Raw genomic sequence first — 26,395 nt, 5'->3', positions numbered from 1 at the left:
AGCAATCTCATGAAGAAGTAATGCATTTACCTCCAACTCTAACACCAAAAGGTTTCCCTGCATTGCTGGTATTCCATGTTTGAACAAGGGCTTTGGTGCCATTGACAATGTTGGGCCAATTCAGAAATCTCGTATCGCCACCTTGGATGGTGGGCCTCCCAGTCTTTTCCCGTACTGAAATAGCCGTTACAAGGTCCGGGGTATTTTGGAAGACGATGCTCGCCGACAACGTCGGTGACCCCTTGACAGAAACGTGGGATCCGCTGTGTCCTCCAAGACTCGAACAGCAGGTACAGCCAAGTCAGATTTCGGCTCCAACCATGCTCTTCTGACACAGATTTCGGTGCCGTATTTTAAGTAGAGTCCGAGTGAAACCGTGCCCCAACAGCAAAGAGCTGATGCCCCCGAGAGAGGATCCGCTGAATAGATCATCGCAGCAAAGCTGGCGATGACGGATGACTTGTGTCCCTCGCCGTATCACACGTGTCAGTGACAGTCTATTAAAGGTGTGCCGATTTCTAGCTGCTGCGCTCTTCTTTAATCGTTTTTTTTGTTAGTTCAGGTATTAATGCTTTTTTACTTTTTCAATCAACAATTTTAAATAATAACAAGATTTGCACTCTCTAGTCAATTATAGTTGCCATCTCCTGGAGAAGTCTGATGTATTTCGGAAGACGAACAGTGCGACAAATTAGGTTACTTCTTTCGCAGCATATCACTCTAGAGCCGTCACATGAGAAGTATTGGAGCATGTGCCATTGACACTAGAGCGTATTTTGTACTGTGACTATTTTAGACATACTCACGACCGTATGTAGTGAGACGCCGATACACCAGAAAATAAAAAAAGGCTTTATTGCATAAAAATGTTTGTTAATTGGTTATAATAGTAAATGATGATCAGAGATCTCTAGTTATAGGGGATATCAGCCTAATTGAAACATAGCTCGGGTATTGTTAGAAGTGGGCGCCTTGGAGCGTCGTTTACTAATTAGTACAACACTGGTTTTTGGGGGGCTACGTAATTTTTTTGAACTATTGGTATAGACATGATTTTTGAGGAAATAGTAGATATTATTCCCATATGGTATAAACAAGGACAAATGGTAGATACGCACTCCACCTATGATTTTGAGCAATGGGCAAAAACAATAAAACAATAGCAAACACAATAGCACGGGGAATAACATATAGTATCACTAATATGTAACACAGTAATTGAGGTCAATTCAGATGATCATTTGATCAGCATTAAAATATCAAGAACGATTCAAAATATATAACTACATCGAATGTAACAAGAATTTTAGATTTCGTCGCAGGGTCATCTTCTCAAGGTGGCCATTTTACTCCTTTGCCGAGCATACTCCTTTCTTGCTTACAAGATCATCATCCTCGTCGGTCTCTATGACCACTCACCATCACCACCAGTTGAGATCCTTCAACTATTCTATTAACCTTTTGATCAGGATGGTTGCAGAACATTTGAATTCATGATATGATGTAACAAGAGCATTTAGAAAGCAGAAAAAGGGGCAGAAGAGTGCATTTTACGTGGAATAAAGCTTAATGAAAAGCCATACCAACGCAAAAGTGTGCAGTGCCTTTTCTTTTTCGTTTCTTCTCCCTTTCTCTTTTTAGAATGAAAAGCTCGTCTCCGTGCCATTAAGCAGAAGCTGCTTGCAAGTAAAAGCTCCATGAAACAATCTTAAAGGAGAATATATAGAAAGGTCCCACGGGAGCTATCTGATGATATCTTGACATCATGGGTTACTTCGTGCTGCATGGGATTCCCTCATGCGTGTGGGATCTAGCTTTGATGTTTGAGACAACCTTTTGCTGCAGACCTCACCCACCCTTCTTTAAACAGGCAAGCATAGGCAAAAAAAAGCAAGAGGAATTGGAATCCTATGCCCTCGTACTCTATGTTGAGGACGGTACAGTGGGTTAGAGGACATTGTGGGATGACAGCACTGCTAAAAGATTCCTCTTATAGGAAAAGAGCTAAGGCTTGTTACTTTGTTCATGTAAAGCAACATCAAAGTTGCAATATGAATAAAATGGAACAATCTATTGAGGGGTCTAACTACGGGTGTGAGCGGGTGTGAGCGGGTGGGTGCTTTAAGATTCGTGAACCGGCCCGGAGTCACAGGGACTTTGTGCCGAACAGTTGGTGGGTGGGCGACATGGCGGAGCCCGGAGCTGGTGCAGCGACTACGCCGACGCCGGGGAAGACAGGTGGGGTCCGCCTCCCTGTCCCTGGGGAGGAGGTGAAGGCTCCCACTTGGTCAGAGGTGGCGAAGGGCGCTCCCAGGCAGCCGGTGTGGTCGAACCATCGGATCTCTCCAAGGGAGCTACAGGCAATGCAGAGCAAATACCCTGAGATTTTGGAGGTTCCGGCAGAGGAGTTGGAGGGGACGAGGTCGGAGTGGCGGAACACCACAGTTATAGTTCGGAGCATGGGACGGAGTGTTCCGGCAGTCTGGGTCGCGAAGGAGATCCGTAGGGTGGGTAAACTGCAGTATGATGTTGAGTGCTACCCGTTGGTGGATGGTTTCATTGCAGTAAGGTTTGCCAACGGAGAAGACTGGGAGGCTGCTCTAATGAATGGTCCGTGGGTGGTCGCCGGGCAGCTGCTCGCCATGGAACGGTGGCGGCCCAACTTCGTTCCGGGTACTGCTGGGTTAGGCCGAGTGGTTGTGTGGCTTCGTCTTCCGGGGCTCCCTCTGGATTACTGGAAGGGATCTACCCTGTTTCGGATTGCGGCGAGGGCCGGTGAACCCTTGGCAATGGACAGTTTCACGGAGGGGGGGGCCGATTTGGTTTTGCAAGGGTTAAAATAGCGCTGGACTGCTCCGCCCCGTTGAAGCCGGGGATCTTTTTGAAGGGGAGCTCGGAGAGGGCTGAGGACAAATTTTGGCAAGGTTTTCTATATGAAAACCTGCCGGCTCCTTGTGCTAAATGTGGCAGGATTGGGCATCAAATGAAGGGGTGCGATCCCATGTCACCGGCGATGGGGGGGGAGGTGTGGAAGGAAGCTCAAGTACCGGGAAGGAAACGGCTGGGGAGAGCCGTTCGGAGGTTTCGGCGATGGCGGTTGGGGAAGGAGATGACGCGGGAGAGCAGGGTGTCTTTGGCCCCTGGTTGGTCACGAATCGCCTCCGCTTCCAGCGGCCGGCTAATGCATCCAGGTGGGGGAAGGAGGCAGCTAAGCAGAAGGGGAGGTTGGATCCGGGGTCGTCGCCCGGGCGAGCTACCTCGAAGGCCACCGGAGACAAGCCGGCGTCTACCTCTACCTCTCCGATTGATCTCGAGGGTTGGCAGAAGCCTTCCAAGGTCGCCAGGCGGCGGACGCTCGAGAAGGACATCGCGGTTGCCGGAGCGGGGGCGACTGGGGAGGGACCGAATCAACTCGGTCAGAGCTCTGAGTCGCAGACCGAGTCGGGGCACAAACTGGGCTCGAGTGGGGCCAGTTCCTCAACGGGTCAGGCTGAAAGGCCCAAGCGGGAGACGGCTGGAGGACCGGGCCCAAGCCTTTTGAAGCGGGCGAGAGCTCCTGTGGGAGGCCGGGCCCAGGTTGGTGGGGGGCAGCAGCGGCCATCATCGATGTTGTCGAGGAGGACGGAGGGCTTCCGACGGTGGCGGAGCCGAAGTTCACCTCCGCCTCAGTCCGCGGTGCGCAACCGACCCCCCAGGGTGGACCAGGAGCTTCGGGGAGCGGGGGGAGTGTTGCGTGCTGGAGGTGGGACGACGCTCGGGCGGAAGCCGACGCGGACAACTACGGGTGTGACGATGGAGTCGGCGGAGCCGGAGCCGGTAGTGACGACCGGTGCACCCTCGGAGCAGACAGCAGGGGCTCGAGGGATGGAGATTGATCCTGGTAATGGTTTGGTGGGAGTGATTGTAGGGGGTATCGGGGAAGACCCTGTTGACAGACCGTGCCATTTGGCACGAGCCAACAGTGATCCGAACCTCGTGGCCAATCTGTTTCAAGGGGGGGAGTTCAAGCATGATGGCGGCTCCCTGGGTGCTGGAGGTTTGTTGGGAGATGGCAAGGAGTCCGGCCTGGTGGGTACGGCTCAGGCAGACACCAAAGGGAAGCATAAGCAGGCTGTGGTTCAATTGTTGGCATCTATCAAGGGGGTGAGTCCCAAGGATTCTGTGAGGAAAGAGCAGATAGAAGATGAGGCAGCTTGTAGTAGTGGCTTCGGGGAAGTAAGCCACGTCAATCTGTCGGGTGATTTATGAAGACTCTCTTTTGGAATTGTCGCGGAGCGGGGAAGCCGTCCTTTACCCCGGCATTTCGTAGGTTGGTGTACCACTACAGGCCTGATATTTGTGTCCTCCTCGAGACCCGATTATCCGGGAGGAGTCTTGAGAAGGCAAGGAGGGCAGTTCCGAGAGGATGGGGGTTCTATGCAGTAGAATCTCAGGGGCTTTCTGGTGGTATCATTGTCACTTGGGCTCAGGGGTGTTGTCAAATGGATATATTCAATGTTTGCAATCAAGAGGTAATCATGGTTATCTCGGAAGGGGATAGAAGTCCGTGGGTTTTGGCAGCGGTGTATGCAAGCACAGAGTATAGGGTGAGGCGGAATTTGTGGGTGGAGGCCACTCAGTTGATCAGGCAGGGATATCCAATGTTATTGGCAGGTGACTTTAATTGCATTGTGGATCCTCAGGAGAAGAGGGGTGGGAAGCCTTTTTCTTGTGACAGGAAGGTTAAGGAGTTTCAGGACTTCCTCATAATGAATGGTTTGGTTGACTTGGGTTTTTCTGGTCCAAAGTTCACATGGTGTAATAATCAGCAGGGACAGGCCAGAGTATGGGAGCGGCTAGATAGAGCCTGTGCTACTGCGGGGTGGATCCAGTGTTTTTCGGATTACCAGGTCAGTCATTTGCCGAGGATTGCCTCGGACCACTGCCCACTATTGGTGAGCACTGATGCACCTGTACTAGTTCGCCCTCCCTTCAGGTTCGAGAAGATTTGGCTCAGTTATCCTAGATCCTGGGAGATGGTGCGGGAGGCTTGGAGGGTACCTGTTAGGGGAGATGCTATGTACCGAGTATCTCGTAGACTGGAGATGACGAGGAGACGGCTTCGGAGGTGGAATCGTGAGGAGGTGGGGAACATTTTTAGGAGGGTGGAGGATCTAGAGGGGGCGATCACCAGGTTACAGTTTCAGGAGGCCCAGGGAGGGGGCTTATCGAAGGAGGAGGTGGGGGAGCTTAGATCTCACTTGGCACTGCATAATTCTTTACTTAGACAGCAGGAGGTATTTTGGAGACAGAAGTCTAGGATACAGTGGATATTGGAGGGAGATCGGAACACCAGATATTTTCATCAGGCGACAGTTATCAGAAGGCACCAGAATAGGGTCAGAGCCATCAGGGGTGAGGATGGACAGATGACGGAGGATCCTGTTCAGATTAGTCGGATTGTGGAGAGTTTTTTCAGAGCGCGATGGACTGAGCAGTTAGGGGGCGGGAGTTCAGAGGACATACCGGCGCCTTTAGCTGGGGTGTCGGAGGAGGAGGCTGCAGCATTGATCAGGCCAGTATTGGAGAGGGAGGTTAGGGAGGCGGTCTGGTCCCTTGAGGGGGATAAGGCTCCGGGGCCAGATGGTTTTCCTCCGTTATTTTTTCAGAGGTACTGGATGATAGTCGGACATGATGTGACGGCAGCCATACAGCAGTTCTTTGGTATATTTGCGATGCCTACTGAGTGGCAGCGGACCTTCATCACACTGATACCGAAACGGCAGGACGCCTCGGAGCCGGGCCATTTTCGCCCGATTAGCCTGTGTACGACCTTGTACAAGGCGACGGCGAAGATACTTGCCGTTAGGTTGAGGGAGATTCTCCCGAGGTTGATCAGTCCGGAGCAGAGTGCATTCTTGAGAGGGCGGAGTATCTCAGATAATGTGATGATTGCCCAGGAGTTTATGTTTGATATGCATAGAGCCCCGATGAGGAGGAGCTTGATGGGGATCAAGCTTGATATGGAGAGGGCCTACGACAGGATGAGTTGGAATTTTCTGCAGCAATCCATGCAGGGGTTTGGCTTTCCCGAGATATGGATTAGCTGGGTTATGGGATGTGTGAGGGCTCCCTCATTTGCCATCTTGGTGAATGGCTCGCCATCCCGATTTTTTGAGCCGGCCGGAGGGCTGCGACAGGGTTGTCCCCTCTCACCACTACTGTTTATTATGTGTGCGGATGCGCTGTCTAGAGCGCTCAGACAGGCGATGGTCACTCAGGAGATAGAGGTTTACAGGCCGGCGGAGGGAGCTCCTCCATTGTCTCACCTTCTTTTTGCTGATGATTGTTTATTACTTGCCCGGGCTACGAGGCGGACCGCGGAGGCTCTTCGAAGGATTCTATGCCACTATTGCGAGGTATCAGGACACAGAGTTAATTTGGGGAAGTCTACTGTATGCTTTAGCCCGAGGATCAGGTCGGCAGTGAGGACCTCTATCTTGGAGATTTTGGAGGTGGGTGAGCAGGAGGGTATGCTGAGGTATTTGGGGGTTCCGATTTCTGGCCGGCGGTTGCGGAGCAGGGACTGCTTCTCACTCGAGCTCAGTATTAGACACAGACTGGAGGGATGGCAGATGCATACTCTTTCCATGATGGGGAGGATCACATTGGTTCGGTCAGTTCTTTCTTCACTTCCCATCTATTTATTGTCCAATTCCTTTATTCCGGTGTCTCTTGTGAGGACCTTGGAGCAGACTTTTAGAAACTTTATCTGGGGTGGGAATAGGGGCAGAGGTGGTGTTCACCTGGTGGCATGGGAGGTGGTGTGTCAGCCGATCAGGTTCGGTGGGTTGGGGGTGTTGTCTCTGATGGCTAGGAGGGAGGCTTTAGTGGCTCGACATGCAGCGAGGTTTGTGCTAGAGCCTGACAGCATGTGGTCCTCGTTGATGAGGGCCAAATATGGAGCTCTGATACCTGGAGTGCGTGGAGGCCGATTACATTCGCCGGTGTGGAGGGAGATGTGTGCTAGGGCTGCGTTGGTGCTACCGGAGATGAGATGGGCCATTGGTGATGGGCGGTCTATAGATGTTTTGGAGGACAGGTGGGTGACTGAGCAGCCGATCAGCCGGATTCCGACCTTGGTGGACTCGGCGAGGATCGATGGATTTAGGGTTAGTGATCTGATACATCCAGAGGGGGGCTGCTGGAGGGAGGGATTGATTCGGGAGGTGTTTGGGGAGGAGTTGGCAGTGATGATCATGGACCTTCCGATTCCTTTGCAGGAGGTGCCAGATAGATTAGTCTGGTGGCCGACGGGTCGAGCGCAGGTGCGAGCCAGGGATCTCCACACTTTGACGAGTAGGGTGTCAGACCGGCAGATTGAGGGCAGATGGATATGGCGGCTACGATGTCATCCGCGGGTAGCGCTCTTCTTCTGGAAGGTGGCATGGGGATGCCTACCAACCAGGGGTATGCTAGCCGGACGGGGCATGCAGATTTCTCAGTGCTGTGAGCGATGTTCAGGTATCGAGGAGACCATTGACCATGTTTTGCTGCAATGCCCCAGGGCTAAAGAGATATGGAGTAGGTCTCCTGTTATGTTACCCCTTTCAGTGGAGTCGGCCCAGGACCTGATGCATGTGTTGAGAGTCTCTATGCGGAGCCCTTGTTCTATTGAGGCGGGTATTATGATGGCACACTTGACTTATCATATATGGTTGGATAGGAACGCTGGTCTATTTGAGGGCAGGAGGTGGTCCGCGAGGATGGTGGTGGATCGAGCTATGCTACATGCAGGGGAGATGGTCGCGACTACTGCGTGGTTCACTTCTGGAATGGCTAGGGACATCTGGGGTATCTTTCCCGCTGCTACAGCGCCCAGGTTCGCCCTTGTTTCTTGGGTACCCCCACCCCTTGGTCATTTCAAGGTGAATTTTGATGGTAGTCGGTCGGTGGATGGTGTCTCTGGAGGTGTGGGTTTTGTGATCAGAGACGGGAGGAGCAGATTGATAGCCGCCGGTGGCCGTCGCATCCCAGGGCTTACTATTGTTGGAGCAGAGCTGAGGGCTGCTTGGGAGGGCTTATCTTACGCGAGGAGGGTCCTCGGCGCCGCCCGGGTGCATCTAGAGGGTGATTCTTCGGTGGTGATCGATTGGATCCAGGGGGTGGATAGGTTCGGTGATGGTCACCCACTCATCCGTGAGACTAGGAGGCTGGTTCAGGAGATGGGTGATTTTCATGCTACACATGTGTATCGGGAGGCGAACAGAGCTGCTGACTGGGTCGCCTCTTACATAGCTAGGCATTCCGGAGAGTTTCTTTTGGACTTCAGCAGCTGATAGTCCCACTCCGTTGTTATCTTTACTTTCTTTTGATATGGCTGGATGTACTCAAGTTAGAGTTATATGAACTGCCGTTTTTACCAAAAAAAAAAAAAAAAAAGTTGCAATATGATGAGAGTCGGTGCCACCTTTTACTAGGACCGGCAAGTGCATGAGTACACCATCAAGGGAATTATTATTAGACATGGTCTGACTTTCTTTTTTCTTTTTTCTTTTTTTGTTGATATAACGGCGACTCACACTAGACGTGCATGAGTACATCCAGAAAAATCAAACAAAAGAAGTTGATGGAGAAGGGAAGGAACAAACTCGAGACTCTCCCAGAGGAATTTTTCTAAATGGTGCACATCATAGGAGGCAACCCAGTCAGTAACACCGTTCATCTTCCGATAAACATGAGTGGCCCGAAAAGAAACAAACCCTCCCATGAGCCTATAGATATTCTCGAAGCAGTGGATGCCAGTCAACATGGTCTGTCCTTTGCAGGGGGTTCTTATCCATTGCCAATGAAGCTAAATTTTTTTTAGTATAGCTTCCTCATCAAAAAACCCATATAATAATACCTTAAGGGTCACTACAACACAAAGCAAACAATTTAGTCATTAATGATGATAGATTCATATCTTCCGAAAGCAATCAAACACCTTATATGATCTTCATAAACTTATGCAGATCACAGATATTCTGTCTGGAAATGATATATCCAATTATTAGTTCGAACTCCAGAAATGAGCCTTACAATATCACATTTACATAGATAATTAGTTCACTAATATGTTGCCGGTAAATGACAACCAATTCTAGTCTTCTACAGCTGATAAGTTCTTTCTTTCTCAGGTAGATTTAGTTCTCCACTGCAGCCTAATAGGATAAACTTTATGGATAAACTATATTCCACTAGTGCCAAATATGAAAGCAATATGTTTTTGATTAGGAATACCATACAAAGTAGCTTAGCATGCAGTCTTTTGACTAAAAAGATGAAAAGACCAGCCATATTCAAATAGAGGGCCCATGGAGAGGGGGGAGAAACTAGTCCAGATGGGAGAACTACACTTCACCATCTTCAACAAAGATGTTTCAAGATGCTCCTTGAAACTGGCAGCTTCTTATCCTATCCTCTAGGAATGTGCAGATTAGCTGTATGGTTGCTAAGTTTGGCTTCCAATCATAACTTGACAACATGGCGTTAGATAAGGAGGGTGAGTTTGGAAAAAAAAAAAAATGTACACGTCCCTGTGGAGATTACAACATAGTGAAGCTTCAAAAGCTGTAATATTTGGGCTTTTTGAAGTTGGCATCAGTAAGTATTCCTTCTGCTATCCTCATATTTTCCTACTTGTTTTTTTTCCTATATCCATGTTTAAAACTATAGGGGATCCTTGACAGTGCATAAACAATTTCTTTCGATCATCTGAACACAAATTGTAATAGTCAACAAATAATATTTGAACAAATAACTTGAACAAAAATTAAAGCAACCACAGATAACTCCTTAAATTGCTTCTCCTTTAAAAAATTTCAGCAATTAATAAAGAAATTCCTTTTCTCACCTTGATTATCATACACGAATCTGCCTAGTATAGTGTATATAAATTTCACCATTAGAAATGGAATGACTGTTTCTCTAAATGGAATAGCTTCATAGCTAAATAGTTATTCAAGACATAAAAAACAAAAGAAATTAACCAAGATATAAGAAGACTACCAAAGCAAGCTTCAGAAATTCTTTCACCTGTTATGGTGAATCAGTGTAGAAATCATGATGAACTTGACAAGCTCTGTAAACTTAATTGCATTGGAAAGATGATCTAACAGACGCGCAAAATCACGATTATAAAATTATGGTATTATTCACAGCATAAAGTCAAATTACCTCTTTCTCTACCCATGAACTAGAATTTGCAATCCTTGAAGTTTCACCATATTATAGAATTTGCAATCCTTGAAGTTTCACCATCTTATCCTTTGAACATCAACCCTTATTAGGACATCAAAGAAATTCTCCAATGGTTGCGTTTCCACTCTAATCTCCAAAAACTGTAATAGGATCCACTACTTCCTAACAATTAGCTTGGACGGCTGTGATGTAGGACTGTTAGTCAAATTCTATATGTTGCTTAACAAGTCCATGCTCCTCTTCTACTGGAGTGTCCTTTGGCATTTGTTCACATCTCAACTGTTTTACAATCATATTATCCATTGTAGCGCATTTAGTAGCCTTTCTTCAAATTACTTTATTAAATTTTGCTTTTCGATTCCATTAAGATGGCAAATCTCCAAAAGCAAATACTACTTCATCGCCTCAACTCAGTCAATATTTCACATAACTTTCTGTAATTTTGCAAAGTAGATCTGGAGAACAAAATAAACACAGTCATGATACTATTCACTTTAGGTTCTGCTTGAGGTTTTATTTCCACTTATCTCCCTATTAGAATTGTATTTTATGTGATCCAATTGCTTCTTCTACTCAGTTTGAACCTACTTGTTATTTTTAGAGGCCTATTCTTTTTATCAATTAACAAAACTGCTATATTTGATTTGTTGTCCATAATTTTTCTTTAAACTCTTATTGCTCAAGTTATGGAAAGAAACAATATGCTAAGCAAAAACATGAAGGCCCAGTTCAAAAACACAGAGCAACCAACTAAATTGCATCAAATTTAGGACTCTGATATATCAACTCAACAGAAACAGTGAAACACCTGTTTCGTTTGTTTGGAACCTGAATTTTTTTTTCATGATTTGCATCACACGCATGCAAATTTTCATTGACAACAAGCTAGCATCACCTTTATTTTTGCTGATAGCATTACAAATTGAATGATATGTCACAACTTCTTTAAAATACCAGGTACCAAATTTATTTCTATCCCCTCTGTGATTGAAAAAGAATTATCATAGAATAGATTAGACAGTCCCTTAATCTCCAACCCATCCACACCCTTTTGTTTATATTTTTCTCATCTACATTGCATGACCATCCATATAACAAAGCATGCTAGATTAAAATGCAAGATATGACATGGGATATCTCAGAAATGTCATCTGAAAAATTACAAAACAGCACTAACATGATACGTGGCATATTCATAAACAACCAATCTCCATTTTCTAGAACATTATTACTTATCAATTATGAACTTTCCTCTGATCAATTAGGTCTAAATATTATTCCAAAAGGAGGCTTTATAGATGTCCTATTTTTGAGCAGGTCCAAGACCTTTTGCTGTCTATAATAGATGAATGCAAGATAAGCATAAACTTAAGCAATGGATTCAACCATAAATTCACCAACTAATAATGCTTCTACAACAACTAAGTACGTGCAAGAGTTTAGGACTTGCAATTCTTGAGTTAACCAAGGGTCACATGAAATTGGTTGCTTTTTCTTCCAGCTTAAGTATTCCTTAAAGATGCTCTTTTGTATCATATAGCAAAGGGAATTTTACAATTAATGTTATGCAGAAAATAATCAAAACGAACAAGCGACAACTACAATTCTAGGGAAGAAAGAAATGATCACTCTTTCTGTAATTCCACATTCTTCCTTCTAAGCTCATTTTCTTGATTGAAAGGAGGATAATAGCTTATGCAAGGATGGACATCTATGGATATAAAAAATCATTAAGCACTAGAACACTTGATTATTAGCTGCTTTAGTGATTACAGTGATGCTGCATCATCATTGATCTTGGTACTCTTCACTATTTGATACAAATTTATGATTCCATCAGAGTACTATCTTCTTCACTGCTGACCTCCCATGGTGCCCAATAGGTGTTATGTAGGGGCTACTGGAAGATTTCAAAGAAATATATTGAACCTGGTGATTAAATAATTAGTAGAAAAGAATGATCATACCAATCTAGTCAGTCTGAACTATTAGGCATATCGAACGATAAGGTTTAACTTTATGGGTTTATCAGTGTATAGGTCTTTTTGGACAGGCCATCTAATTTACTTTCACCAGATAACCACAAATAATTTGTTGTGTTGTTAAGTTGAACTGTCCTGGCATTGGAAGGTGTGAGGACCTATGGAGGTATATGTTTAGTCCCACATCAATTATGTGCTAAGTAGATCTTGAGTATTTATATATAGCTAAGGAATCCAAATAATATCTTCTGATTAACCTTTTTAAGTAGATCTTAGATATTTATATAAAGCTAAGTAATCCAAAATAATATCTTCTGACTAACCTTTTTGAGTGAGATTTTGGATTGTTACAAATAGTATCAGAGCGGATCCGACCCATGACCTACATCGACTAGGGGACACGGGCTTATTTAAATAGACCACAGGCTGATTGTGGTACTTATGATTAGATTGAATGGATTTAGACCTTTAACTTGGCGAGGCTGGATAGATGTTGGGTACTTATATAGGACCAAAAAAATCGAAATATTATCTTCTAGCTAGCCTGAGATCCTGGGTTGTTATAATACTAATTTTTTTTGGGAATTACAGCTCTAACTATTATAAGACTATTCTTCTTCTTCTTTTTCTTCCATATTCTTTATCCAACCAGCACATTCCTTTGACTTGAATCTTTCTCTAACTCGTAAACTTGAATTCTTTATATCATCAGCAATCCCCACCCAACCATATTACTCAGCAAAATAAATGTTCAATTTTCACTCTCTTCTCCAGTTCAAATAATTCATTCGCCTTTCCAAATTAAATTCAGAACAAAAAAATGTTGCCAATCCCCATTCCGTAAGATCACAATTCAAACACAACATGACCTACAAAACCTATTGCTTCCTTTCCCTCCATTAACAAGAATATCAGCAGAAAAGTAATAGAAATCGGTCGCATACCTCCCAGCAGAAGAAACCCCACATCCTCACCAAAGCACCCAACTTTCAGCTCAGAATCCCCTCGGCCCGCCTCCCCTCTTCTCCTCCGATCCCTTGGGCCCCTTGGCCATAAAAAGGCAGTAGTCGGCGATCTCCCGGAACTTGGTGCGGTCCTGGCTGGTGAGGTCGGAGATGACGGTGACCCGCCGGTTGGTGAAATGGTGGCGGAGGAAGAAGGCCCGGAAGACGGCGGCCAGGGTAAGGGGGAATCAGAGGAGGGTGAAGCCGAGGACGAGGTTGGCGGCGAGGTCACCGTAGTGGGCGCGGGGTGGGGGGGGATTTGGGGGAGAGGGTGCGGAAGGAGACGAAGAGATTGGTTCGGGAAAAAGGTGGATTTTTGAGGGGAAGGAGGAGGAGGAGAATTGGAGAAGGGTTCTGGGGGCGGCGAAGCGCGGTGGAGAGAGGGGAAGGGCGACGGCGGCCGCCGCGGCCATTCTTTTGGTGGCCTCACCCGTCGGTAGTTGGGAAAAGTCTGCGTCCTTGGGAAGTGAGGCCTCCTCCAAATTGCTTTGATAGCCGAGCATCGAATAAGTCACGGATAAATGCTTTGATAGCCGTGCTTAAAGTTGTTGCCTAATCGGGCTTGGGCTTGGTCTTGGACTTGGACGGCCTCGTACTGATATGCTCAGTTTGGGCCGAACAATCAGAGAGATCTGAAATTCTGGAGATATAAAAAAAAATATGAAAAATATCAGATAATTCATATTTAATATTTAATGGATGGATTTAATATTTAATATTTAGTCAATCGATGTACAAAATTGCAATAGCTATTCTACAATCTGTGCCATTTCTATTTGAAGAAAAAAATCTAGTTTATAACCCAAGGAAAATTAAATTTTTAATCTTGTTTTTCTTTGCTAATAAATCCAAAAAATTCAAAATTTTTACTCTAGATTTAACAGACTTTGCTCAACCTTATGCTAGTTGGTGTATATTTCTAGTGCCATGTAAATGTTATGATAAATCTTTTTTTTCCTCCAGTCAACTTCAATCAAAAAACGAAAGACGCAACTTAAAAAGAATACAATAGGAGTAGCAAGACAAAAATTCTTAGAGGATTCTCTCCAATACTCGATTAATACAACATTTTTCTGTCACTATAGATATCCAACTTCCAATAAGGAACTTCACGTCTACCGAAATCCTATCATCTGAACATGACCTCGAATTGGTCCACCCTATCATTTATTCTCCAGATCCTTGCCGATTTCCTTAATGATAGAATTAAAATCATGCACGATAATTCTCTTACTTTAATCTAGCACAATCTAATCATCATACGATCACCATGATAAGTCTCACTAGTATCAAGGTATTTAACTGCAGCATATTACTATAGCAAGCAAGCAGGTCTTTTTACCTCCTGTAATTGAGATAATGAGAATTTTTTTCTAAGATATATTTAAAATAAATCATAGTTCTCTCTGGCATTGGATCTGTGAATGGAGGATATACTTAAATTGGTCAGGATTTGAACCAACCTGTATAAGAACCACAGAGGCCTAGTATGCAGAATATGTTTCAGAATCCATTAAGAAAATCCCTGAAGACTTAACCCCGGCCCTGAGCCACTTGCACCCCAAGACAATGGAACCGACGTACACTTCTTTGTACTTCTTAATACTCAACTCATACAATCCACATATAATTGAAATATGATGATTTATGAGTGCATTTATAAGCTTAGGAGAAGATAGGAAAATAATAAGATATATTCCTATTTGATATTTTAACGAAACGGCGGGTTATAACCCAGTAGTTGCACCCCACTTCTGTCGTTAAAAGGTTTTTTGGATCATATCATGGGAGGTAACCGTCCGAGTGTTTGACATGGGCAATTATTTTAACATTTCTATGAAATGACTGATGGTACTTCATCACTTTTTTCAAGAGATATTATGTATTGTTTTACCTTCATCCCCTCCAAACCTATCTTAATTATAAACAACGATACAGTATATGAATGATAATATTCACGAAGTGATACTTGCATGTTATGGATAAGATTAGTCCCTCCTGCCCATACGTTAAAACTATCAATATATAAGAACTAACCGATATATGTTACTTGGTTCTTATCAAATTGCAGAGGAAAAAAAAAGAGAACTTCCTTAGCTTGCAAGTGAGACCATATATCACAAATGGATCATATATTTATTTCAACCATGGACAACGCAACGAGGATGAAGAAGCAAATCATCTTCGATGGCAGTGTAAGTGATGGGAGTGGCAGAGAAAAAGTTGGCTTTGTGATTAGAGGCTTTGACTCGTGCTTTATTACAGTAGGACGGGAGTCGAATCTATGACACCTCTGTTTCAGGAGCTGAGCTAAGAGCGGCTTAGGCAGGAGCCAGCTATAAAAGCTTATGCCTGTGGACGGATTTCATTCTATCGGAGAACGACTCAACCAATATAATTAATTGGATCTGTGGGCAATCCACAGCCGTGGATAGACCCCTTGCTTTTGGACATCTGCCGATTAGATTGCACTTTTTATTGCGGTCACTCTGATAAGATGCTGTGGATGGATGGTGCGGCCTTGCCATCCCCTCTTCGGGATATTTTACATTCTGACTCTTGAGGATGTATTTGTACTAGATTTGTGTGAGTCATCCAGCTTAGCCAAAAAAAAAAGAAAAGATAATCCAGTTTATAATTTTTTTCAAATGAATTGTTGTGGTTGGCTTCTTGCCCATGCAAGGAAGCTTGGTCATTATGCTCCCACATAGGGCAAATGCTCCTGGCCAAGCAGGGAACCAATAGAAAGGTGTCGCCGACACTTGCATGTCACGAGATCCCAACAATTCTCACCCATTCTTCTGAATCATTGCAAGCATTATCGTGCATGGAGGTAGGCCCCAACAACTTTCTTCATTCATGCTTATTTGTTGAAGAAGATAATGAGGATAGAACGCCCCCCTTAATCTCAATTCATTGTGGAAGAGGAGATGGACTGTTTCCTACAAACTTGTAATCATATTCTTATGGCATCATATGTTTGCATACGTTCTCTGAAGAATCTCACCGCAGCGCTTGAACTTCATACATCCATAACACAATAAACTTCCATAGTTCCATCCATGAATCAACGATATAATTTAGGATTGTTTGGCTAACTGCATGCTTCTTCTGTTTTTTTTACCTTTTTCTAATTTTTTGAGAAAAAAATTGGATTCTAAATCCTGAAATAAACTTTAAATTGACCTAATTAAGCTTATATGTAAGAGGAGGTTGAAAGTCAGGTTCCCAAGACAGAGAACATATAGTGACATCAAGAGGGTGATAGGTTATTTTTGACAGGCAAGCTGGGAATATACTGTAACAATTTAGGACTACCTTCATATTTTAATAAAAGATAGGTGGCATCTGGCCTCTCTTTCAATCAAAAAAAAAAAAAAAATTTTATCCTTACTAGCCGAAATTAAGATGTTATTTGAATTTTTTAGTTTTGTATAAATATCTAAAATCTACTCAATGCCTAGCCTACATAGAACTAAATATAAATTCTTATGGATCCTCATACACACCACAAGTTTGTATTAGGTATTACCTACTTTTTTTTCCTTTTTCATTGAAGAAATAGGACCACAAGAAATTCCGCCAAAATCAATCCAATCCCTAATGACTTTTCTATTTATTTATAAATAAATTAGTCATCCCTTTAATCTTTGACTACATTCATCTATTTAAAATAATATGGCTATCCATTTAAATATGATATAAAAAGTTATTTTCTGGGTTACAACGATAACTACCTTTTTTTCTCTTTAATTTTAGTCAGCATCTTCCTCTCTCTACTATTTCTTCTGCCCAAGCCATAAGACCCACAAAAGGTTTCTCCAAAGGGATAAGAGATGAATTGCTTAATTGGCTGGCTTTAATGGATCAGGTAAGATAAATATGGAAGGAGAAAGAAGAGAAATGATTACTACATATATGTGCCCAATAATTTTATGTTAATTAATATAAAATTATTCTTTTGAGTGAATTTTGATTTTTTATACGATCTTTCACATCAATGCATGTATTAAACACTAGTAAAAAAAATAATTGTACAAGAAATTCCTCTGTCGTCATGACAGAGAGAAATAACGCAAGTACAAGTACACTATATTGTAAGGAGTCCCAAGACTTGCAAATGCATTGGAGAAAGGTGGCGATATAAAACATTAAGGGTGCATGCAAAAGAAAGCGTAGTGTGGTCCATACGACCCACTCGCCCTCATTTCCGGAGAAAAGACCACGAGTGCTTGTTTTGTGACCTGTAATCTTGACTCCTTTCCTCGCCCTTGGACTTGGGATGCCTAAGAATCTATTCACAAAGTTTGACTACTAGTGCTACTACATCACTACAAAATTAACAAAGAATCTTTTGCGTCAGATGTAAGAGATCGAGGTCTATTGTCTATACCCCAGATTTTTTTTTTTTTAACATAGACCACTGCAAACATGGCTATAATCCCTTTGCAGGAGCTCTATTTTACAGCATGTCCAATGCTGGGATTGTAGCATATTACCTTTTGTTGTTTAACCTAACTGCATGACCCTTTTGTGCTATTTTCTCTTTGCTTTATAAATATAAATAGGCCCAAAATATATTGAGAATCACATGCGAGGTTTAGTCTATATAGAAAAATAATACAAGTGGAAAGGATTTGTATAGATGCGTGGGTTCAAAATTTAATAGTTTTGGATCAAATTTAATAGTTTTGATAGGCGGGTGGATATGGAGGGAGTTAGAAACAATCCAAGATGTGGTACCAAGGGCGACAATTCGAGACGAGCTGTGTCACGCCCCCGCCTCTGCGAGGCACGTGAGGCACCTAGTACCCACGTGGGGGCCACATGAGGGGGGAACACGGGGCTCCCCTGTCAGATATTGTTTGGTTTTGGGCCTTCACGCAAGCGTCCTTCACCCCTCCCCGGTTTTGTTTTCCACCCAAAAAGCGTCTGCAGGATTAGGAGACACCCGCCTCATATGCCCAGGCTACGGAACGAGTCTTTCCGATGTGGGACTATTGGGCCTCACAAGCTGCATGATGAATATGGCTCATAGAAACGAGAGATTTGGTTGGCATGATGCACTGCTAAAGTAGTGCACCTAGTGTAGGGTGTAATTTCTCCCATGCAACCAACCACCAGCTTTAATAGAAGCCTGATGTTCTAATTAGGGAATAGAGTCATGCAATTAAACTTTTCTCCTTTTGAATTTGGAATGATGAACAAAAGCTATGGAAGTTCTGAGAGAGTTTTTGAGCATCAAATAATCAATAGCATGAAAGGATATTATTCCTAGTTTGTAGAATTCTTGTTCTATCAAAATTTTGATGAATTGACTTCATGACTTGAATAGATTCACAATTTGTTACTTTCATAGAAGATTAGCCTGTACATGCTGAGGATGGACATTGTGGTTTTTCCTCTCCACTGCAGGACTTGTATTGCCGTTTTAGGGTGGATTTTATGCCCCTCCTCCTCCTCCTCCTCCTCTGGGTTTTTTTTTTTATTTTACCCCTCTTCTCTTTTGGGGGATTGCGAGAGTGGATTCCATGCTTTTGCCCCATCACAAAGGGTTGTGAGATAGTGGGTGACAGTGGGTCACATGCCTTCGAGCAGGACCCTTTCTTGTGATCCAGAGAGAGGGAGTACGGATGGAGGATGCCTTGCCTTGTCAGTAGGAAATTACTACCAAAATCAAAGACAGATACCTTTTGAAACACCTTGTTTTCTTCCCCCATGTTCTTTCCTGCCCTACCTCCACACCTGTCTTTTCCCTCCTTTCTTTGTTACTTTTATTTCCGTATTCACTCTTCCCCTTCAACCAACCAAGTGGCTTTTTCATGGGCTTTGAGTTTTATAAGCGGATGCTGCATTGAACCCCTAAAGCCATCACCAAAACTTCAAACAGAAGTTACAGAACACCTGAATCACCACAACAACTTCACCAAAAGAAAGTTTGAGCTCGGATGATGTAAGGCATCCATAAAAGCTGAGACCTTTGAATTCATGGTCCATTTCGTAGTTCAAATCAACTAGCTGCAGATTGGCTACTTAAATGTTCTCTCTCATTATCTTATAACCAGGTTGGCATGCTTTAAAGCTTTTGAGCTTTTGTAGTACTGGTGTGTGTGCTGAGCTTTCTTCGGACACCTGAACGGATACATATTCTTGGCTTCTTAAGAATAGAGGCAACAACGTATAAATACTTCACGCCCGCGCAAAGCCACAAACCATCTACAGAATTCTGTGAACTTGGTTTCGAACTCATAATACTACTTCACATCTTTAGCAATATAGGAAAAGAGTTGGTGTGAGTTGGAAAAAACCACTACATCAAAGACACTTTATTCCTCTCCCAGGTTCCTCCCCCAAGCTGACTCATGAGGTGGTATTTTCTTTCATACACCATTTGTTTGGATTCAAAGCCCAAGATTAAGTCTATCCAGAGAATGGAGAGTGATCAACAAGTGGGCAGCACTCGAAACATTACCAATGAAATCATTTAAATAGATCAATGAAAACCTTGGTGATCTGACCATGGCCAGAATGGAGATTGTTCTTCCATGCTGCACAACAAGTTGCTGAAGCTTCCATCAGGGATGCCTTGCTCGATCTTGGGGCATTGGAGCTCTGCTCTGGAAGAGCTTTGGAGGATCTGGTCCATCTCCGCTGGCCTAATTGATGGGAAGAAGGGTATGCTTTGGTGAGGATTTAGGGGACTCTCGGTGGCCGATGTTCTCGAAATATCCAAGTTGATCTCCGAGCTGTTCTCGCTTCTATTGCTGCAAGACCCTTCAGTCTCCTTATTGAGGTTGATGAGTTCTGATGTTTCTCTGCCCTTGAGAGCCAAGATCTGCCAATTTTAAATGGAAGTTCAGTTCAAATGCAAGAGATATATATTTTTGAATGAGCTAATCAATAAGGTGATGAATTGTGTGAGAACTACTTGAACTGAAACATAACCTTGATGGCCAACAATATAGAAATTAAAATAGATAGAGAGAAAAAAAAATTGCATGATGTGCGACTTTTATTAAGTACCAATTTAGAGACCAAAAGATGTTTCTTTTATTATTATATATGTAAAGAGGAAACGAAGAAAATATCCAAAAAAAAGGTGTGATCCCACCATTCATCCCATTTCTCAAAACCATTATATGCCCAATCATTAAAAGAATACATTAACAAATCTATGAGGCACCTTTCTCAAAAGACTCGAAGCCATCTAACAATCCTAGCAATCTGAAACAGATCCATAATTCTCAAAGACTCAAATCAAAAGGATTTGACAGGTGCATGCAATAGATACTATTAAAGCAGAAAACTACTTGCAGCCCACAAATTTAACAACCAAATACTTGTTTCGAGCTAGCAATGCGCTACAGCAAGGAGAAGAACGTAAGAACCATGTATGCCGGAGAGATGTGGGATGCCTCAAAATACCTCGGCTTGTAATTTCTTGTTCTGGGCTTGGAGAGCATCATTCTCCGACTTGATGGCCTCAAACTGCCTCTTGAGCACATCATAGTCTTTCTCCAGTTGCTTGGTCTTCCACCTGGCCCTCCTGTTCTGGAACCATATGGCCACCTGCCTTGGCCGCAGCCCAAGGGCTCTGGCCAACTGGATTTTCCTCTCGGGCTCCAGCTTGTTCCCCAGCTCAAAGTTCTTCTCCAAAGTCCTCACCTGTTCCGTGTTGAGCCTCCTCTTCTTCTCCCCTGCCTGCGAGCACTCATCAGATAAGTCATCATCAGCATTCATCTCCTCGCAGGCCTCAATCCCGGAAAAGGACATGGATATCTTCCCCAGCATCGGGGCCACACCTGCACCACCAAAACCAGAAGAACACCAATTGAGTCGGAGCCAATTTAAGAGCTTAGAATGGCTGTCATGGTTGCTCCTTGTCACCTCTGAGGTCCTGGAGGTTGGTGCATGGGGTGGTAGGGAGGATGGGGTTGAGAGAGGTTGGGAGTGGGTGCTCCTCTCCATGGGGGGTTTGCATCTGAAGCATGAAGTTAGGAGGAAAGAAGGAGGAAGCCATCCCATTGCAGGCCATGTTCTTCAGAGACGCATGGGGTCAGCAGCCCAAGGACGTAATGAAAGAGAAAGGAGGGGGTCTTATGACAAGGATGGGAGGGGGGGTGGAGGCGGAAAGAGATTTGAGAGTGAGTGAAGATGGAAATATATCATAGGATATTCTTCAATAAGAGAGAACAAAAAATATGCCTCCTACCGAAAGAAACAAAGGGCCCAACTGACACGAGATGAAGAAAATGAAGTAAATGGTATATAAGGAGTTCTACTCTTACATCTTTCGTTGAGGAAACTAAGAGTTTTACTTTATCTTCTCATCGTTGAGTAGTAGGAAAAAGAAACGTCGGTCTGCTTTCTTTTGTTTTGTCATTTAGTCTGCATGAGTAAAAGGCAGTCATTCTGATTAGGCTTAATTGATATAATCAAGTCTTATATATGCATCCATATAAATACACTATCTCTACTCTCAATCATCATTTATACGTGCAGAATCATGTTACTTCACAGTACCATGGCATATAAATGTTGTGTCTACCATGGACACACATACTTATTTGAGAAGCTGATAGCAACCATAGTTGATAAAATTTCAGTTTATTAATAACTAAATTTTCAAGCAGACAACTCCATGCGTGGAGCATAATGACATTATATTCCATAAACATTGCAGATCATACAACGCCATCCGACGACATCGGGATCCAAAGCCCGGTTGTTGTCGGAGCAATCCCCGGCCGATTTTATCATAGTTTCAAATGATACCATCATTATACACTGACCAAGAGGTTTATTCTCCTTGGGAAGCATAACTTAAGATAGATGGTTATTATTAATCCATTCTCGAATGCAGTAATAGCGAACTATGTTAGTTAATTTGCTATACAGGTTAAACTCTAGTTCTTCGAAGATAAGAGCTAGGGGTACTTAAAGATACTCCCATTAGTTTTCTCTTCCATGCAACGGGATGGGCAGATGGGGACTTCATTTTTTTTTAGAATTCCTAAAACAAATCCTCGCACCTCAAATGTTTATTGCCAGAGCTTGGACATTTCCATTTCCATTTCCATTTGGCTATATTTTATATATGCTCAAGACTCAAGAGTGAGCGCTGGGTTGTCATATAAAAGGAGAAGCCCCCGTATCTTATATATGGATATTCATAAGATATTCATAGATTGGTGTGACCATGGGAAGACAAAATTGGGCAAGGAGATTCTTTACCAGCGATAGGTGGGATTTTTTCCTTGATATTAGAGACAGAAGGAATATGGTAAAGGAAAACCAGAAAAGGGCTGGCTCTAGATAAATAAATATATACAGTAGTTAAGGTGATATCCACTGTGTTGATATATATTATATATATAAAGAGGGAGAAGATATATATTATATATATATATAAAGAATGGAAAAAAATGTATAAGATATAAGCCAAGCGATAGCTATGGGTTGCTGTGATCCACCATTGCTACGGAGAGAAGTGTGACAGAGACACCATTGCTAGAGAGAGAGAAAGAGAGAGGTGTAAGAGAGAGAGAGAGAGAGAGAGAGAGAGAGAGAGAGAGCGAGGGGTGGCAGGAATCTAGGATGGGTCCTCCGGGGTGCAGGGTTTTGCTACCTAACCGACATACAGCTATCATGCATCTGGCTTTCTCCCTTTCTCACCCAATAGGAGGCAAGGATTGGAAAAATCCTCACGCGACACCACACCTAACCTCAAAGTGGAGTTGGATTCTCTTTTTCTTTATTCTTTTTTTTTTTATTTTCCTTTTTACGAGCGAGCACCGAGCGCCCTGCTGGCCTTCCACCTCCTACCTGCCACCTCCAGATAGCTTCTCTCTCTTATCTTTCTAATTCTTTTCTTTTGCCCGATTGTTTTTTTTTTTTTTTTTTTGATACAGCATGTGAAGACCAATGCATATGTATGTTTAGTCCCATATTTGTTATTCACTATATAGATTTTGGATACTTATACAGATCAAAAAACTAAAATAATATCTTTTGACTAGATATTTTGGATGAAGTTCTAGGTTGTTACAAATGATATCAGAGCGGACCCAACCTATAAGCTATGTGGACTAGAAGACACTACAACACGGTTTTATTGGAGCTGACCGTGAACCGATCATGGTATTTGTGATTAGATTTGAACTCTTAGCCTAACGAGGACGTTAGGACTTAAACGAAAGAAGAGTATGTGAAGATTCGTGCGGACGTGTATTTAGTCCCACATCAATTATTCGCAAGTATTTGAGCCGCTCACCTCCATACCTATTGAATGGATAGAATAGAGATTGAGCATGCCACCCCTTCAGCTTGAAGGTAAATGGACTATTCTCCCCTAATTCTATCAAGAGAAAAAAAAAATTCGCTAGACTCCATCGAAATAAAAGTCTCTAGTTTAACTTCTTTAATTAGTAATTTTATTTATCTAAAACCTTTTCTATTTGATCCAAGATTCTATAATCAAAAAAATGTATGGATTGAAAATATATATTTAGATATATTATTTTTTAAATAAAAATATTTTAAAATAAATTTTTATCCTCGCACATGCATCACACTTGCAAAATACTAGTCTCAAACTTCTTTATTTCTTCTTTCTCTTAATGATGAGAGGTTATCGGCCCGCCCCTTAGCATATACATGCACCTTCACCTCTACCTAGCTGAAACCTAAACTCCTAAGCAGATCGAATCTAATATTTGTCGACCAGGGTTCGGCGGGGGCTCAAAAGGAAGGTCATGCCCCTTGGGCATCAAACCCGGACCCTTTAACTTAAATGGCAAGACATGGTACCATCTAAACTAATGTTTGATGGTAGGTAGTTCCCAAGCAACTTCATGAATTAATTTTTGTTTTCGTCAAACTATTTTAGTAATTCGAAAAGTGTTAAACATGGAATGAATTACCCTCATTATTTTGCATATTAGAACCTACATTTACATGCTTGGCATTCAGGACTAATGCTTCACTTCAACTGTCTTCATTTTTTTTTCCCTAGAGCAAGTGTGGGAGCATCAACAATTTAAAGTTTTTATGGGCCAAACACTTTGGAAGCACCTCACAATGATAGAACATACATCAACTTGACCATAGTTAGGACATCAATCATCATCACCCTGTTCCCATAGGAGCCAAGTGGGCGGTAGCACAATGTTCCATTGAAACAAAATATGAAAGAAGCCAAGGAGGACAAGCTTTCACCGGTTGTCACAATTTCGTGGTATGAGCGACGACCAAACTTTGTAACGTGGGGCCTAACCCAAAAAAAGGCACATTTTTTTTTATGTAAACAAAGAAGATGATCCAAGAGAATCTTTAAAGTCGATATAGATCATTTTGGCCGCTAGGAGAATGATAGGATGAGGTCCAGAAATAAGATCTATCATGTTGGAAAATTGAATTATGCGCTAAACTTTTAAAAGCTCTTACTTACTTGTATAGCTTCCAATTGAGATTTTTGTTTTGAAATCAGATAATTTTTTGAGCTTGATGACGCGGTACATATCAAGAGCGCGGTACAATGAACATTTATTTGGGTCCTAAAATGGGCAACTCAAAGCAATTTTTTTTTTTTTATGAAATATTTTGAACAAGCATATCTTTCAATTTAAATAGAATTAAGTGAAGTGGCTGAAGATAAAGTCAATATAGGAGTGATCTACCTTATATAAGATTTTTGTTTTTCATGATTGTTTGCCCTAGCTAGTTATAGCTATTTCAAAAAGGCTGTATCTTTTTCTAACTGGAAGAGAATTTTGATTCTAATGGTGCAAGGGTAGAAGAACTGAATTGGAAAGCTTAACGCGGAAAATTCAAATACAGTTCGGAAGATGACATCCAAAGGCAATTTGCCACGCAAATTGCGGTAATGTGAGCCTTCTAACTGCTCCTTGTCCTTTGAAAGCATTAATTGACCCTAGGGACCAGTGTAAATAGTCCTCAAATTCACTCTCTCATAGATCTCGGAGTCCATGAACTTCACCTTTTAAGTGGTCCACCATTTTCCTAGTTACATCGTACCCTGGATAGCGAACCCAGCATTGCACACCATGTCTGCATGTGATAGCAAGCTCTTGAAAGAGATTGATGAAGCAAAACACTCTTGGGTTATCTTCCCCAGTCTTTGAATGTTGATAAGCTTACAGAGATTTTTCTACCTTTCGGATGTATTCAGGGAAGCAGCAGTGATGAAGGATAAAACCACAGGTCTAAGCAAAGGATATGGTTTTGTTAAGTATTTTGATCCTATCTTTCCTGTTGAGGTAGTGGCACGTATGCATGGGTATAATATTGAGTAGAAGAAGCTTGCTGTTTGGTAAGCTGGAGCCCTCCATTATATTGTCAATACAAACATGAGGTCAAGCTAATTAAGCAGCCTCCAGGCGTAAACCCTTCTACACCACTTACTAGTATAAATTAAGGCATGTAACTCAGTTTTATTATTTATCTATGAAAAAGAATAGGACCTAGACTGTATTTTCATCTTTTTTTTATTTTTTTTAAAATTTTTTTGAGTTAAGCGGATTAAAGAAATTTCTTCCTTTTTCTTGGTTGGATCAGAAATTAAGAAAGCTAAATTTGAAAAATGAAGAATCTAAAGTGATGCATATATAAGTAGAAGAAGAAGAAAGCATACGACCACTTGTATCGTTTTTTACATTATCATCGATTTGATTTGAACTCCTTAAAAACAGTCATTAATATGTATTTATTATTTTTGTTGCGTGCGTCCTCTCCTCCTTCTTATGCTACTTCTGTCTTTGATTAGATCTATGACTTGAGCAGTCTAATTGAAATCTTGATCTATTTAAAATGATAAAAATTGCTACCGCCTTCTTTCACCTCCTAAAGAGGCCTATTCATCTTTCACCTGCTAAAGAGACATCCACATCTTGTAGTTGTATGAACTTTCAAGCAGCAATGTAATTTGGTTAAATTTCTTTCCATTTTGACCTATCAACTATGAAAATTCTTGACTTTTATTGTGGTCCTTTAATATATTTTATTGACGCTTGAAGCATTCTATAATTGTAAGGTATAGGAAACACTCTTGATAAGGAAATGATAGTTTTCTTATCTCTCCATTATTTCTTTCATATGCATAATTGAATGCCAAAGGCTTATCATGAACTCATTGATATATAGATCTACATCATAGGATCCAATTTGAAT

The 26,395-nt window shown here is 42.4% G+C and overlaps 1 protein-coding gene and 1 pseudogene across 2 annotated transcripts; both read right to left on the bottom strand.

Moving 5' to 3' along the window:
• Positions 1-1,179: 1,179 nt before the first annotated feature.
• Positions 1,180-13,702, bottom strand: LOC120111884 (uncharacterized; annotated as a pseudogene). The gene is made up of 2 exons (XR_005513292.2): positions 13,148-13,702; positions 1,180-1,445 (listed from the first exon to the last, which is right to left on the bottom strand). The product of XR_005513292.2 is annotated as an uncharacterized LOC120111884 (transcript).
• A 5,729-nt stretch (positions 13,703-19,431) lies between these two features.
• Positions 19,432-21,445, bottom strand: LOC103700594 (homeobox-leucine zipper protein HOX21-like). The gene is made up of 3 exons (XM_008782519.5): positions 21,095-21,445; positions 20,633-21,009; positions 19,432-20,042 (listed from the first exon to the last, which is right to left on the bottom strand). Exons 1-3 carry the CDS (start codon positions 21,240-21,242, stop codon positions 19,701-19,703), a joined length of 867 nt encoding a protein of 288 aa, XP_008780741.2. The 5' UTR covers positions 21,243-21,445; the 3' UTR covers positions 19,432-19,700.
• Positions 21,446-26,395: the final 4,950 nt, after the last annotated feature.

Source organism: Phoenix dactylifera, chromosome 12, assembly GCF_051530095.1.
Source record: "Phoenix dactylifera cultivar Ajwa chromosome 12, Ajwa_hap1_PhDact_Kaust_v1.1, whole genome shotgun sequence".
Classification (NCBI taxonomy): Eukaryota; Viridiplantae; Streptophyta; class Magnoliopsida; order Arecales; family Arecaceae; genus Phoenix; species Phoenix dactylifera.
Note: the sequence above shows the minus strand (reverse complement) of the source record. Positions and strands in the feature narration are given on the sequence as shown.